The sequence below is a fragment of the Cygnus olor genome, chromosome 2 (assembly GCF_009769625.2).
Source record: "Cygnus olor isolate bCygOlo1 chromosome 2, bCygOlo1.pri.v2, whole genome shotgun sequence".
Lineage (NCBI taxonomy): Eukaryota > Metazoa > Chordata > Aves > Anseriformes > Anatidae > Cygnus > Cygnus olor.
This window is the reverse complement of record NC_049170.1, coordinates 14,969,697-14,986,235: the sequence shown is the minus strand read 5'-3', so window position 1 is coordinate 14,986,235 and position 16,539 is coordinate 14,969,697. Positions and strand designations below refer to the sequence as shown.

Sequence of the window (16,539 nt, the reverse complement as noted above, 5' to 3'; positions counted from 1 at the left end):
ACAGGTAACAATGCTGCTCTGTTGTACAGCACTGCAACAAAACATGCGTGCAATAACATCACAAAAGACTGTAAACACTGTGGCTTTAATGTAGTGGGTTTCTGATTCATTCAGAAAAATTAGCATATTAGAAAACTGACTGCTATCTGAAAACTGGCTTTAAACGTGACGGCTTTGTAAAGCCGACATGACTGCAGAAGGGAATGACGCAGTTCTGGCAAAACCAGTTTTCAGTTACAGCAGACCACATTTACTGTGAGATTCAGGCATGATTTGATCTTTCATGTGCTTCCAACTAAAGCATCAATGGATTTAAGTCACAACCTATTCAAAACCAGCTTTCTACATGGTTCCCAGTCTCTGAAAACAATAAATAAAGAATGAAACAGAGGAAATCGAGCCATATATTTCAGATTATAGAGCTAATACAAAATGCAGGATAAATTTTTTACCCCTATCTATATGTTGCAGAGGTATCCAAAAGCACTCAATTTTAAAGGCTTTGGAAAGACTTTTGGTCTTTTGTTGAAACATATGCTATTGGCTACCACTAAAGGGGCGACACTAGACTGATGAAGCACTGGTTTGATTCGGCATGGCAAGTTGGGTGTTGCCTTGATGGGGCAGTATGCTGCATTGCCTGATGCACGTACACGCAGACTCTCTCAGGGTTTCTTCTCCCATCACTGGACAAGGTGTTTAAGCGCTAACTCCTTAATGCTTATAGGAGTTGGACTTGTAAATCCTCTCCAACACTAATGGGAAAAGCAGAAGGTAGTGCTTTGAATATATTTTATCTAAAGCCCTAACACCACAAGAGCCAGTCTCTTCTTAGGAAAAGTAGTGCTAAAGACTTCAGATTATTTTACCGTTCCTTAATTTTTTCAACAAATATGTAGTTTTTTTAAAATGTTATCTTTAATAGCATATGTCTTTGGGTGAAAATGTTTCATGCTCCAGTGATTCTCAGGTACACTATCATTCTTCCAGCTTCCAAGAGATGTAATGCAATAGAACAGAATGTGATTTGTTTCTAATTACTGTTGTCCAGATGTACTAAAGAAGACAAAAGACCTAAGTGATGAAGTATTTTAAATGGCAAATTTGTGGATTTTTAGGGAGTTTAATGTTATTCTGCTACTGCAAACATAAAACCAACCCCAAATTAAAAAATAAAAATAAAAATAATTAAAACAACAACCCCAAGACGTAGTGAAAGATATATACAAACTGTTGACTGGAAAAAATGTAGACGTTCATTTTTCTAAGGCTGAAAATCAACCTTAAGTAATTACAAACTAAATTCACTGTTGCTTTATATCCAGTTTGTAGCAGCATCTTCTAATGTAATATGTGTGTGTCAAGCACACTAAAAAAAAGTCAAAGATTTAATGGCCATTTTTTATGTTCATAACTTGCAGCTCAAGCAAGCAATCGTAACATCTTATGTCAAATGCTATTTTAATCAAACTGCCTTTTGTGTTTTAAATTTGAAGATCTTTTCAGACTAACTCCATCGTAGTCAGTAAATGCAACCACTCCTGTGGCAAGAAAAGTCTTTATTAGCTAGCTCTGAACACAAGAAACTGAATTGCTGCAGAACAACCACTAATAACCTCATTATCTGCTGGGGCCATGAAGACAGAATTTGCACAAAGGATGCTTAAAATTAGTTATAAGGTTTTAAAATTGGTGTCCTGTGAATAAAAAAAATTCAAACAAATTAATGAAATACCCTAATAAGCATAAATGGGTACAAGTTACCTTGTTTATTTCTGTATGACTGACATGGAGGAGAACAACTGCTGAAATTAATTATAAATTCCTTATAGAAAGTGATGACTTTTCCTCTGAATGAAGCTAGAAACTAGACCAACCAATAACTTCTTGTCCCAGATCAGACACTGAAAAACCATGTTAAGTGCTCCTGTGATTTGTTCTATGACCTACCATGGGATACGAAATTCACTTTATGAATCCTTTTATTAGCTTTCTTTCCCACATTATGTATCCAGAAGGCTTGCTTGGAACAATTTTAAGGCACTTTTTAATTTGGTCAGTACAAACCTCCGTGTTCCCTGACTCCCACACAAATAATGCATTAGTCACCCTTCCATGGATCCCACAAGAGATGAAAACAAGGCATGATTAGTGGAACTCACCCATGATCCTGCTCAGCGCTGCATTCCTCGTGGGTGACTCACTGAGCCCCTCGATCCCGCTGTACAGGGAATGGGAAATCCTGCGCTCCCTGTCGTCCAGCAGCGTCTCTATGGGCAGCTCTGGCCCTGAGGGGCTCCCAGGTGACTCCAACTGCACAGAGAGAGGAAAATTAGCGCTGAAAGTCCATTTAGCAGCATGGGGGAACTCTAACAACTTGCCTAAGGCCTAGACCTGTCTGGGCACCAAATGAGCTAGAACTTCTCACCCTGGACAAATATAATTTGCAACGACAGCTCTGCTTAATGACCAACTTTGTAAGCCACTTTGCTCTGCACCTCCTACGGCGCCTTGTCAAATTTCAAATCCTTCAGCAGAAAATTGGTTAAAAAAAAAAAAAAATCAACAAACCGCATTGCATTTTGGTGTCTCTTTGTTACAGAATTTCTTAAGCAGACAGTTTGGGCTTTTTTAATGTTATGAGGCAGACAGCTGGGCCATCTTTCCCACCCTGACAGCCTGTCAGAACAAGACTCCTGTCAGGGGCACAGAGCACGAACTCCTTTTGGAATTGGGCTGCTGGCATTCTTTGAAGAGGCACAATTTGCTTTCAAATGTAATCATCATGGAAACCCCCATGAAACTCCATCACACATATTAGCAACCAATACACAAACATTGACACCTTTTACTTAGGAAAAAAAAAAAAAGAAAAGAATGAAAGAAAAGTCAGGCTTCACATTACATTTTAATATTTTTTTTTTCTATTTGTGATGAGTTCTTTGCTCTGCCTTTCCTGGCCACAGTGTATGGAGACCTCACATGCTTCGTTCAGCCTGATCCCTGGCACTGCTGCAGCATGCTGCCAGAGCCACAAAAATCACAACTGGCAAGCCCTCGGCTGCCTGACCCCACTGGGGAAGCCGGTCCCTGCCCTCCAGGACCCCCAGCAGATCTCCATGGGGCATTAAGAGCCAGATGAAGTAGGTGGTGGAGGAATGGATGGAGACAGCCTGCTTGGCCCAGGGGAGAAGTTGGCGTGTGTGGCCTTTTCCCCATCCCAGCTGCCTTCCATCAGAAGGCTCCTTCCTCTGTGCGACTTCCCAGCTCAGCCTTTGTTTGCAGAACCTGGCCGTCCCTTTTTATTCTGCGTGTGCCTCTCAGATTTTTCCAAAAGAGAGGAAATACTGTCTTTTCTTCAGTCAGCCAGAGAGATCTCAGTGGAAAGCAGAACCCGTGCACAGCAAAGAAAGAAAACAATCTGACACCACCTCGCTGGGTTTAGACACCCCATTAGCTATGGGTGCTGCCAATGCAGCTCCTCGGAGCGGGCTGAAGAAACGCCTGCGCTCGTCCGTCAACTCAGAGCTTGTTTGTCAGCAGCCAGTAACCAGCTGGGGAGATACAAGGCCTCGTGCTCCATCACCCAGCCCCTCACCATCCAGCCTTCCCACCTGCCGGGCTCTCAGCTCTCCTGAGCTCCAGCACCCTTCTGCTGCCTTGCTATTGCTCCCACATGAGCTCCCCTGAGAGCGTGAAACCAACTAAGTGGCATGAACTGAATCCAGCTCTATTAAATATAATAATAATAAAGAAATGTAAAAAATAGATTTGTTTTTCATGGTAATTGTATGAACTCACACATCAAAGTATTACCTGTTTTCACCAACACACCTTTTCATTTTGATGTGCAAAGTTAAATCTCAAGAACAATATGCCTACACAACTCCCACAGCACATATTTTATATGTACTGAAATCCAGCAGGGACCAGATACTGCAAGGCATCGAGCACGCTGCAAACTCTTTGAAGCCACGGGGAATGCATATTTCACTGGGCTGGTCTCCGAGCAAGCACAAACGGAGTAGTTCATAGCTTCCCGAATTATAATAACAACTAACATGTTTGTTGTGTGTTTTTTTCTTTAAACAGCTGCCCGTTATTAATCACTCTGCCTGCAATTCCCAGATGACTAAGAAGTGTATGCCATGAAAGATTTCTAAAAAATCTGCTCGGAGGGCTACAAAGCCCTCAACCACAGTCTTCAGAGAGTGGCTTTGAAGTCAGCCTGATGGACGAACAACTTTTGACATTTGGCTGCTGGCAGGCGGCCAGGGCCACAGCGCGGGTGGAGATTTGCAAAATGCCGCATGCCAGAGTCGCTGAGACCACAATCGGAGGTCGCGGAGCCTGTAAAAATTATTATTTCTGTTCAAAGCCATCATCTGTTTAATATAAATGAGATATTTAATGAAGTTCCAAATTGTAGACTTATCTTTCCCAGTTTGATAAGCACTGGGGAGATTTACTGCATTGGAGGGTCAACACAATTACAATTGGAGGCACGTCAAGCTGCAGGAGAATAATAAACTTGCAGTGCAAGTGAATTAGACTCAATAAGGTTTAAATTGTGAAATGAGGATTTGTTTTATTAGTTTTTTTAAATTGCAGATTACAACTGACAGCTTTACTGAAAAGTAAATGAAACAATATTTGTAGCTTCTGTTATAAAGAAATCTAAGGCAAATTAAAAAAAATAGAAATGCTAAATTTTGAAACATTAATAAAAAAAGTACAGAAACATTAGACTACTTGAGAGCCTAAACTTGCATAGTAAATGTATTAAATGCTAAACTAACCTTTATTTCACTGCCTTTAAATAAGGTGTGAAAATATCAAAGTGCTTTGGGGTTTCTTCTCCCAGTGCTATATTGATGACTTTATGTAACAAGTGTCCAGCTTTTAGTGAGCCATATCACGCAGCCCTTGTTCATGTGAGAACACATCAAATTTCAAACTCATTTGTAGGAAGGTCTCAAGAGATTTTTAGAAAGATACTGACAAGAGGAAAGCTCAGAACCAGAGAAATGCATAGAAATTTACACCTCATAAAGTAGGGAAGTACAGGGTAAATAAAAGAAATAGCAGGAGTGCTGTGTTCAAATGGCTGCGTTTTGTAAAGTGAATCATGTGCTTTATCATTTTCATAGGGAAAACTTTTTCCATTTCTAATTAGCATCTCAAAAAGATGTGTTTAAACAAAGGCATAGCCAGCCAACTACAAAAACATTTTATAAAAGATACAATGCCTTTTATAAAGTAACAAAAAATAGACAGAAATTACACAAGTGACTTTCACTCACACACACACACACACACAAAAAATAAACTTTTCCTTTAACTGCCAACAGAAAGTTTATGCAAGAAAAAAATACATTTAATTTGGAAACTGTGCTGTGGGAAGACAAAGAGATCGACAGTCCAAAGCAGGATTACAGTTGAAATAAAGAGCTGCTCTTCCTGATGCATTTCTATTAAAGAGCTTGAATTATACATTCCAGTTTCTTTCCTTAGCTGATATCGATGTTATCCAGTATAATTTAATTTGATTAACTGATAAGGAGTAGGTAATATAAACAAAGATGTATGAATTCCTGACCTTCATTAAAGGCCTGGCTAGGAAAGCAAGCCATGCAGCAACTGGCCCCCTATTCTTCATACCAATAGCCAGCCACCCCAAGCAGCAGTACTGCTTAGAATGAGAATTCAGAGTCAAGGACTTGCTGAGGTTGGACGGCACCTCTGCACACCATCCAGTCCAACGTCTTGCTCAAACCTTGTCAGCGAGGGCAGGTTGCCCAGGGCCTTTTCCAGCTGGGTTTTGAATACCTCCAAGGATGGAGAGTCTGGGCAACCTGAGCCAGAGCTTGACCACTCCCCCCGCAGAAGAGTTTCTTCTTATGTTTAAACAGATTTCAGTTTATGCCCATAGCCTCTTATCCTGGCACTGGGTAGCACTGAGAAGAGTCTGGATGGGACTTCTTTACTGACTCTGTCAGGGATTTACAGACACTGCTAAGATCCCCCTGAGCCTCCTCATCTCTACACTGAACAGAGAGAGTTTCCTCTCTGGGTCCTAGCACTGATCTGTAATAGATGATCATATTAGTCAAAATACAAGAAAACCTTACATACTACAGATTGCCTATAGCTCCTTTTCTCTCCATTCTCTAAATATAAAAATAGAAAAAACATTTTTTTCTTTCCTTTCCTTTTTTTTTTCTTTTAAATAAAAAAGGTCTCCACCCTGGCCTTTTGTCATTCAGATAAGAACCAGCTGTTTGCTAAAGCACTATCTGTACTAACTAGCCCAGCTGCTGCTTATCTAGATGATAAAAGGACAACTAATGTGGTCCTTTTTACTTAAACACCACCATCCATTCTAACTGAAGTTATGCACATAAATATGAAAAAAGTTTATACACAAGAACATTGCCAAAATATTCAAAGCATAAACAAACTTTTTCTTTTTCTTTTTTTTTCTTTTTTTAAAGAAACAATAATCATACTCTCTTTTTCCTTTAGAAAAGGATATTATCCAAATACTGGCATGCAAGCGTTATGGATTTTAAAGAAGCCAGTATACAAATTTGCTATTTACTGCACTGCAACCAGGGTACTGAAGCTTTGTGTCACACAGAATTATTCTCCAAGCTTTCTTTTTCCTTTCTTATCAGTGTACTGTGGCTAATATGTCCAAAATGCTTCAGCTTCCTTTTTCAACAGAGATAATTTTACAATAATACTACCAATATTAACTATGATTTGGGATACGACATTAGGGAGAAACTTTTCAAGATGGAAAAGCATAGGTAATAGCCAATAAAAGGTCAGTTTTGACTTATATGCACTATCATGCACTATTAAATGTATAATTACTACTGTATTTCTAAGAAATATTGCATTCGTGTTCTGATAATGCTAAAAGGCAAGCAGAGGACACAGAGTGCTTTCAGAATGGTGGGAAGGAACTCATGCACCTTTGCAAAAAGTAGTTAGGTGGTAGATTACTGGGTATGAGGAATAACCTGGGCCAAGAGGGGTCCTTGGACAGACCCAGGAGTCTGACCTTCTGGATAAAATGGTGGGCTCTATAATAAACAGAAAGCTCACTGGGCATGACAGACGGAGGTCTGTGGGGAGGCACCACTGCTCTGTCAGAGGAAATCCTACCTCACTGACATGCTGGAGTTGCACAAAGATGCCAGTAAGTTCTCCAAGCTCTCTCAGACAATAAACAAGACATAAAATATTTGCATTTTCAAAACGCCTTTCCCAAAGCTTCATATCAAAACTAATTTTTCATGGGACTGGACTACGTTTTCATTTTCCAGATCAAAAGCTGGCTAACGGATAGGAAACATAAATCAATCTTCAGGATGGAGAGGAGTCAGCTGTAAGTTCCCCCACGGATCAGGGTTGGAAACAGCTTAGGCTGATGAGCAGCTTTACCAATGACCTAGAGAAGGGAGTGAACAGTAAAATCAGTTTTTGGAGAAGATACTAAAGTCTTTTTGACAGTTAAATGAACTCCAGAAGGACTTCACAAAACTAATCCAGTGAGGACAAACAAACAAACAAACATAGCATATGAATTTCAAAGTAAGTAATGCATCGAGGAAAAAATGATGCTGAATGTTTTATATGTCCACAGACACAGGAAAAGAATAGATGTTTGCTTGTTTCCTTTCTTTTACAATGAAACCACTCACTCGAACATTCTCTCACTGATCTGCAGGTCAATTTACTTATACAGTTGATAAGGGCCTTGTGTGGGCTGGATTCATGACTTTCTCCACTTTGTGGTATGCTCTGTTTTCGACTGGAGCAAAGATGAACAGACAGACAGAAATTTGGGGATCTGCAAGTCGTTCGCAAATCTTTTTTTCAGGCAAGTTTGGCAAGACATTATTTCTGTCAAGAAAGTGAGATAGACAAGAAAAACCCATGAAATCTCTCATTTTGAGGAAAATGGTGATGTGCTCTCTCTTAATGGCAGACAAGCGCTGACTGCGTGTGACATGAACAGAGTGCAGACAAGCAATCTGTGCCTGTAAGCTGTCCAGGTTGCAGGACTGAAAAGAGCAGGATTCCAAAAGTAACAATTACCTTTATTTTCTTGAATCAGCACATACTGCCACCAGCTGCACTGATCTGGCTGACGTTGTGCCTAAGCGCTGCGTATGCATTATGGTGATAGAGCCGGCAGCTGTTTGCCCATACAGGCTAATCATAATAATATCACTAATTAACTGAACACACTGCAAGGAGGCTCCAGTGTTTCTCCTTAAATCTTAAGCTCCTCAGTAATTAAAAAAATGTCAACCCTGAGTTAAAGATCCAAAAAAGCTGATGGCCGCATCCTGTGAAAACTGACCTGTTACACACTGGCCATATGGGATTATCAAGTCAATACCATTGTTAGTCTTCCTGTTTTTGCCACCATCTGCACAACTTTGGAAATATAACTTAAAGTCTCCCTGCTTATATCGTAAAATGTTGAAGAGTCAACACAAAATGCTAATCACAGAGGGCAAGGCTGAAAGCTGTAAACATAGATTGGAACAGCGTATTTAACTTTTCTGAAAGGGGGTGGACAGAACCTTAGATATATACAAAGCCTGAGCTAAATGTTAGAAAAATGTTTTTGTTGCGCTAATCTAACAACATCCATCATATGCTCACTGTGTGATTTGGTCTGGAGTGGCTGAGATATTAAACAAAGCTTTGTGAGGTTTACACTAGTGTAGTCACAGAGTCAATGTTATTACTGTACTCTGTGTAGAAGCAATGCAAACGGGAGAACAACTCTAACACTCAGCCTTGGCTTGGAGTTCATTCATAACTACCACTCGCTCCATGCTTTTATCAATATTTACTACAAGATAATTCACTTGAAAACCTGGATGGGTTATACTCTGTCTCCTGGTGAGTCAATGAAAATTCTTTTGACAGGCAACCCTTCAGTGCAAGAAAACCACAACAGCATAAAAATGCTTTTTACCTTCTGGGAAGTTTGTGGTCTCTTCTGAGTTTACAGTTATGTCAGAACTGTTGATGTAAATGAACTCCTCACTACCTCTCTGAAGACAAGATAATACTCCTATGGTGTTTTTATGTGTGCTGTTATTGTTACTGTAATTGCTTTGGAAGCTTAGTCTGTAACACGAGAACTGGTGAAGCTGCATGAGAATAATGCTTGCACAAAAAAGGAGTATCAGAGGTGACATCACTACATTTTGAAACAGTTTTATGTTCAAGTAAACTATGGAAGCCTAAGACTACTTTTTGATGAAAAAAAATAGCTCCTTTGCAGCAGAAGGGAGGCAACTTCCCCTGCCTTTCTAAACCAACACCTAGGGATGGAGCCATCCTCCATTCTAGTCAAGAGCCTAAACATGACAAGGATCACAAGCACATGAAAATTCTGGCCTGAACAGAAACCCAAAGGAATGGCACTCACACCAATTCTCTCCCCCACACAATGCTTAGGGCTGATTATGAAAATGAATATTAACAATAAAAGAACAGTATTCATATTACTTTCTTAGAATCCAGTTCAAACTCTATTTTACTGAAGAGAAAAGATGAGTTGCAGTTGCCTATCTATCTCATAAGAATTCGGTTTCATTTTGCAAATGTGAAAACGATTACTGGACTTGAAGCCAGAGGGGGGAAAAGACAAGTAGAGCATTCTTTTATTCTTTTTTTTTTTTCCCTTGCCGCTGTTTTTTAGCAGCCAGACAGCAAATGTTTTTATCATCCAGACAGTAAGCATAATTCTTTTTTGCATTGGCACTATCACCCCTTGTACAGATTCCACAGGCTAAATTCCCCTTCAGAGACATTTGAGGCTGTTCCGGAGCAAGGCAAGGAATTCCAGGAGGCAGAAGCCTGACCATGGCCTGCGGTGTGGGATTGACCATGTCACTGGAATGGAATAAACAATTCTGTTGACTATGCACCAAGGGGAATATAATCAGGCTCTATTCCACTAAAACCTTGAATCAATACAGGAAAGGAATCAATTGAATGGGATCCTTGTTTTTGTTATTTTATGGTGACACGTTTGGAGAACCAAAAGTGAGGCAAAGCATATGAAATATCAGGGAAAATAAAAGAGTTGTCAAAAGGCAAACATTTTGTTTTGTCTTTGAGCAAAAACAATAAAAACCCATTTCTGAGGAACAAGCTGGCAAAACGTATGATAGGGTCTGCCCTTATGAAGCTTTTACTTTTAGTCTGCAAGCTCATGAACTTTCTGCCAGTCAGATGTCATGTATTTTTGGTTCTATTACTAAAAATCTTGGCTGAGACTGTATACTTATCTGGTAGCAGATACAAGAATATTCTAAGGGGACACCTATGTACCGGTGTGTCTAAGAAATCAAAGTTGCTGAAATAAGCATAATTTAGCTACTGCTGCGAGACACAGCCAATATCTTACGCTCCATGGGAAAGCGACCATCACTGGAAGGCTCAGTCATGTAGTGTTGCTCTCCAGCTAGGTACCAGCCCACACACACATTATCTGGGGGTTGAACTGCCTGAATACTCTATTCATATGTGGTATTCATGTAATATGCATAAATAATATTACCACAGTTTTACGTCCATGCAACTTGTGCTTTCATCATATTAAGATATGCAAAGAGTATCGACACTGTACTTCCTTTGGCTGAATATGATGACAGCAAGAATTCCTGAGAAAAAAATGTTACCAAAAAATTGTTTCATAAAAATGATCATTGTACCAAACAACCGAATATCGCCACTTCCCCAAATCATTATGGCTCATCTCACTAACTTATTAAGGTGCTAGGAAATGCACAAACCCCCCCAAAGTAGGCCCAGACAAACACAGCTTCCCGCGCTGCTCCTGATACAGATCCATTTCAGTGTATCTAGATCTGGTTCTAACATCACTTCCTACATCTCAGAGCACATACACTGTAGACCAAGCTGTGCCACTTTTGCCATGTGATTTCTGCAAAATAAGTTTGTAAATGTCAAACAGGTGTAGGGCAACAAACTATTCTTGATGTGAATGAGCATCAATTCTAATGGATTTAAGGAACTATGTCTTTGGTTCATCATTGCTGGATTTGCTCCAATTGTGTTCACAAACACTGTCTTAATACATTTGCTCTAGAAGACGTTTATTAAGAGAAGAGTGAACACCTTCCATAACCTTTCTGAAAAAAACAAACAAACAAACAAACCAAACCAAAACAACCTAAAATATTTCACCCTATGTAGAAACATATAAAATACACCTGAAATTGGGTAGAAATAAGAAACAGTCTACAAACTATAGTCTACACTCTCTGGGTCCAAGTTCAGAATTCTTGCTAAATCTTTACCAAATATTAAAAGGCCAGAATTATTTCAATACCAGGTGAGAATCCATGTGCCTCCAAACCGGCTTTCCAGCACTGTGTGTACACATATTAAAGCTGTGTATAAGCAACCAGGAAGAGCTTAATACTTTCAGAAAGACTAGCATCTTTTTCAAACAAGATTTTATAAGAAGGTACAAACTGGATTTTTTTTTAAGATCAATTTTATGCATTAAAAAATAAACCATGCCCTTTCTCCCTAGGTAGGATCAGGGGGAAACCCCTAAACCCATTTGTGCACATCATTTTCCGAAGCATGATACTCAAGAAAAAAATATTCCAGGTGAGACCTTGCTGGTGTTAGCAAGCGTGAAAGAATGACTTTTGGTTGCCTTAAGAACAGATGCCTCCCTGACCTCCCATTCAGCTGCACACTATTTAACACAGTGCATTTCTCCAATGTATCAAAACCATTTTGAAGTCTAACTCTATCCTCCACAGCATCTGCAGTCCTTCTCAGTATCACATGTCCACATATTTCTACTAGAGAGCATTATTTACATTAATCTAGAAGATAAACTATTACAAATCATGAAAACATTTCAAAACATCAACACATTAACACAGTACTGGAGGAGACAGAAGCTGCAAACAGTATCAGAAAAAGAATCACTACTTAGCCCTGAATTCAGTATTTCATACTTCCCTGCAACAAAGGCCAAGCCACAACATATTGAAAATCAGGAATAACAGAATTATTTGCATCAAGTTTTATAGAATCTTTACACAGAACTTTTAATTGCTTAGATAAAATATAGTAATGAAATATATGAGTTCTACTCTTAATTAAAAAAAATTGAAAGCGACAAAGGAGCAAGTCAGTTAACACCAAGTCTATAAATGAAAGATTCAATAGACCTACATAAAAACCTCTGAAGAACAAAAATCACATAAGCAGTGGGATCCAATTACAAAATCAATATAGCTTTATTCAGTGTTTCCTGTTATTCATTGATGAAAATACTCAAAAGAAAAACTTTATTGATCCGGTAATAAGGTTAGCATGTCTAACACTGAATTTCAGATCATTTTGTAATTCTCTCTTTCTTTAGTTCCTCAAATATTATTTTCCTACTCTCAGAGGAAACGTGACATCTCCTATAAACACAAATACCTTTGAAGAAGTTAAAACTCCCAGTTCCAATATCAAAAGTGTATTACCTCATTGCATTTACTTATTCGCCTCGCCACAATAAGCTGAATCATTCCTCGTTTGTTTCCTTCAGTGGACATGGACCTTCGTAAGGTTTCCATAGCATCTTGATTTGTTTTGCCCAATAACGATTCTCCATTTACCGCTATTAGTTGATCATTCACTCGAAGCCTGCCATCCTGGAAATTGAAAGGTTATATAGCCAGTTACACAAAACCCTCTATGAAAGAAGTGTAGTCTTCTGGAGAGAGGGGGAAAAAAAAAGAAAACAACCAAAGAAAAATAATCAAATAACTATACTTAGTCCTAATAGTTTATAGCCATATGCACACTGGTGCAATAGCTTCTATTACAAGCATTGTAGGAAATGTCTATTCCAATCATTTATAGATTTGTACTTAAAGCTATTATCATAATCTGCACAAATAGCACGTATTGACAGAAGCTTGTGTCCATCATAAGAATCTTTAAAGTCTGTTTAAATCATCAGATGCATAAAGGTGAATTTCTGTAGAAATCTAAATGTTACCTTTGATGGTGTAAACCAAAAATGCTAGTTAAAGAGCAATCTCTTCTTGAACCTGTGTTCATTTTCAAAACAGCCCAATTACGGAAAAAAGAGGAATACAAAGGTACACAGATGTTCCCTCTTACCTTGGACGCTGCTCCACCATTAATAATGGACTTGACAAAGATTCCTAAGTCGGCATGGTTTTCTTTTGACCGATTCCCTTTGACACTCACACCAAGTCCAGCTGATCCAGAGTCATTAAGCGGAACTTCAAATGTCAGGAATTCCCTGGTGCCATCAGGTGTGAGAACAAGCTCCTCTTCCTCTGCTTTCTGTCAGGAAGATTAACATGGGATTATAGAAGAGCATTTCTCTTTGGGAATTCTCTTCGTTCCACAGCTATTAGCATTAAAAAAGTGCTTTTAAGTACAATGCCACAATATTTTCCACAGTAATTATTTGAAGAAACATGCACAAATACTGTATTTTCAATCACCTGCAACTGACGCCTAGATTCAGAAATGTCTTATGCTTGTGTCTAAGTGCTTCTCTGTCTAGTAAAATAATTGAATCACATGTCATTACTGAATGTGCCATTAATACCAACTCACACTTAAGGTACCTTACGAGCCAAAAAAGCTGCATCAGAAATATTTTCTGATTTGAAAACCTACAGAACTTTTAAAATATCATCATCTTTGTAAGCCATGGGGAGAAACTACGTGCGAGAAAATTAAATTCAAAAATCACTCATTCACCTCATTTTGTTTAAAACTAGCTGTGTTAGGAAAAATAGAAAATTACACAGCTGAGATCTGAAACAGCACATCTCTGCTATTGCCAGGCCTAGCATCAAATCCAGTTCAGAGTGCCAATTTTCCTGTCTTCCCTGGCTCTTCCCTTCTCTTCTGTCCTCCTACCCACATCTTTGGTTCTTCACTGCCCTCCCCACTCTGTTATAGCTTGGCTGGGACAATCACAGGCTTTGAACACCTGGAATTACAGTCCCAGCCCAGCCAGTTCCCCTGACAAGAAGGTGCTCAGTGACATTGACCATGCACCCAACAGCCGTGCAAGGGCAACCAAGTGCCTTCTCGCTTTGCCCCTGCCAAATTCAGGGTGGCCGGCAAGTGCTATGGGGACAGGCTGGGAGCAGGGGACCCCAGGATGCCCTAACAGAGCAGTGGCACGCGTGGAGGCAGCAGGTGTAGGTACAGTGCTGGGGAAAGGTAATGGTGAGCCCAAGTGTGCTGTTATTTTCTCACCCCCAAGAAACAGCAGCAGTAGGAGAACACCCACCAGAACGTGCATGTTAAGTCCCCATAGTCAGCAGTTCTTCTCTGGAAGAATTAATCTGGCCAATTTTTTCATAATCTCAGCAAATAAGGTTTGCTAAGATTACCCCTCTTACTGACCTGGATTTTATACCAACTTTTTCCATGTCACTCTCATCTCTTTGCAAACCTCACTCCTCTTATTTCTCTACTCCCTGACTCTGGGAGCAGGGTAGTACACATCACAAGCCAACTTTTGCCTGCTGAGCCATCCCTGTTTCTTAAGACCTGAGGAAATGCAAAGCTGACAGGCTCTTCTGAAATCCAAACACAGACTACTGCAAAGATGGATGTGAAAGCCATGTGGAGTACAGCAGACTGAGATTATCAATTTGGGCACAAGCATGTTAGTTTTGTCACCATTGACCTAGAAATGCAATGTGAAAATGTCAGATGGGAAGGAAGTCAGATTGCTGAGAGCACTGCAACAGCCAAGGGAAGAAAAACAGGAGCTCTGCCTTTTCCCACTTGGTTAAAAGCATGAGCCTTAATGTGCTCACCAGCCCTTTCCCTCACATTAGACACACACACATAACCATGTTTTTGTTATAACAAAGAACAATACTTCTTCAATTAAATGAAAAAAATAACACCCTCTCTCCAAGTGCCATAGCCAGGTTGGTTTGCTCAGGAATCCCATTTTCCAAACACATCTCTTGGCCTTGCAAATCAGCATTATCTGGGCTGTCAGGATTGGAAACGTGCACTGTGGCCATGGAAAAAGTACCGGATTAAAAAAAAAATAAAAACCACAAATTTTGGCAAAATTACAAGCCTAATTTTCCTGTTTAGATCACAAAAGCAATAGCTGCAGGGTACACTTGAGATGCACCTTTTGTCAGGTAGCTGCAGAGTAAAGCAATTCGAGCGAGAAGCGCATTACCTTTGAGTTTCTATAGCACTGATCACTTTCATTTTCCTTAATAAGTAATGGTAGGAATAAAAGCTAGTGAGCCAAAAGGGAGATAAAGCCAAGGCAGGATGTATGGGTAATCCAAAGAAGCACATAAGCTTATCGGATTTGTCTTTACTACTGTTATCATAATTTTACCATCAATCCCTCCTCTTCCCAGTAGTTTCTAACGTTCTAAAAAATATGCAAGCACTTCAGCCACAGTGATCTCCTTTCCAGTGCAGGGAACAAAACTCCTTCTCCACAGAGTCTGCCGGGTGTACTTCTACATGCCAAAGGGTCGTGCCTCAGGCAGCATCCCCAGGGACTTGGCTCAAGGCCGCTACGCTTCTTCTCTGCACTGAGACCAAGAGCTGCATTATCAGCTCAGCACTACCCCTGATGTGATTCTTCTGCTTGCTTATTTTCCACAGAGTTAAATAAGGAAACAATCTAATACAAAGCTACAGACACCCGAGTGTGAAGATGAAACTGAATGCCTAAGCTGGGAGCAAACTACTCCTTGGAGCTACACAGCAACGAGCAGATCGTGTACATGAACAAAAGAGAGACAAGCAGCCTCCTGGCTTGTACTGAAGCCATGAGAAAATTGCTCGACTCACCCAAAGAACAGATGACCGTTACTGGGTTAACGGTAGATTACTTAGGGGCTTCATTGGGTATCCACAGCTTTTTTCAACTAAGCCAGCTTGGTTCCCCACCTAACTGTGTCCACAGTTTTGGGGACATGGGAAGCCTTTTGCTCCATAATCTTTGCATCATGTCAGTATCATATGCTTAAACGTAGATTTTAGAAAGAGAAAGCAAGAGAGAGAATGAACATTTCTTTTTCATGCCCCACAACTTCTCGAAACGCTAGACAAATGTGATATTCAAGAACTGAACCATTAAGATTCAAGGACTATGGATATGGAAGTACAGGCTGTAATATTTGTACCACTTAATGGTACCGAAGAAGGTCTAGGTATATATAAAGTATTGAACACCGATTCTATTTCATACTTAGCATGGAACAGAACTCTATATTGGACATGAACCATTACGTGTGACAAAAAGGAGCCATTCTCAGAGAAATTAGCAGCAAGATTTTAGCCTGATACCTTGACGTTTCAACCAAAGTTGGGGGGGGGGGGTGGCGGGAGAAGGAAAAAATAAAATGTATTGAGATTGGCTGAATCCTTTGTTAACCTAAGTGCTTTATATTACAGAAACACTAAATGTACGTTTAC

At 39.8% G+C, this 16,539-nt stretch overlaps 1 protein-coding gene across 27 annotated transcripts in view; it reads right to left on the bottom strand.

The window, feature by feature from the left end:
- Window positions 1-16,539, bottom strand: part of PARD3 (par-3 family cell polarity regulator) — a 453,149-nt gene that overhangs the window by 173,564 nt on the left and 263,046 nt on the right. For all 27 annotated transcript variants that reach the window (XM_040546998.1, XM_040546987.1, XM_040546992.1 and 24 more), the window contains 3 exons: window positions 13,207-13,395; window positions 12,561-12,731; window positions 2,163-2,313 (listed from right to left, as the gene is read on the bottom strand). In XM_040546998.1, the coding sequence (XP_040402932.1) occupies window positions 2,163-2,313; window positions 12,561-12,731; window positions 13,207-13,395 (511 nt within the window). The remainder of the gene's footprint in view (window positions 1-2,162; window positions 2,314-12,560; window positions 12,732-13,206; window positions 13,396-16,539) is intronic.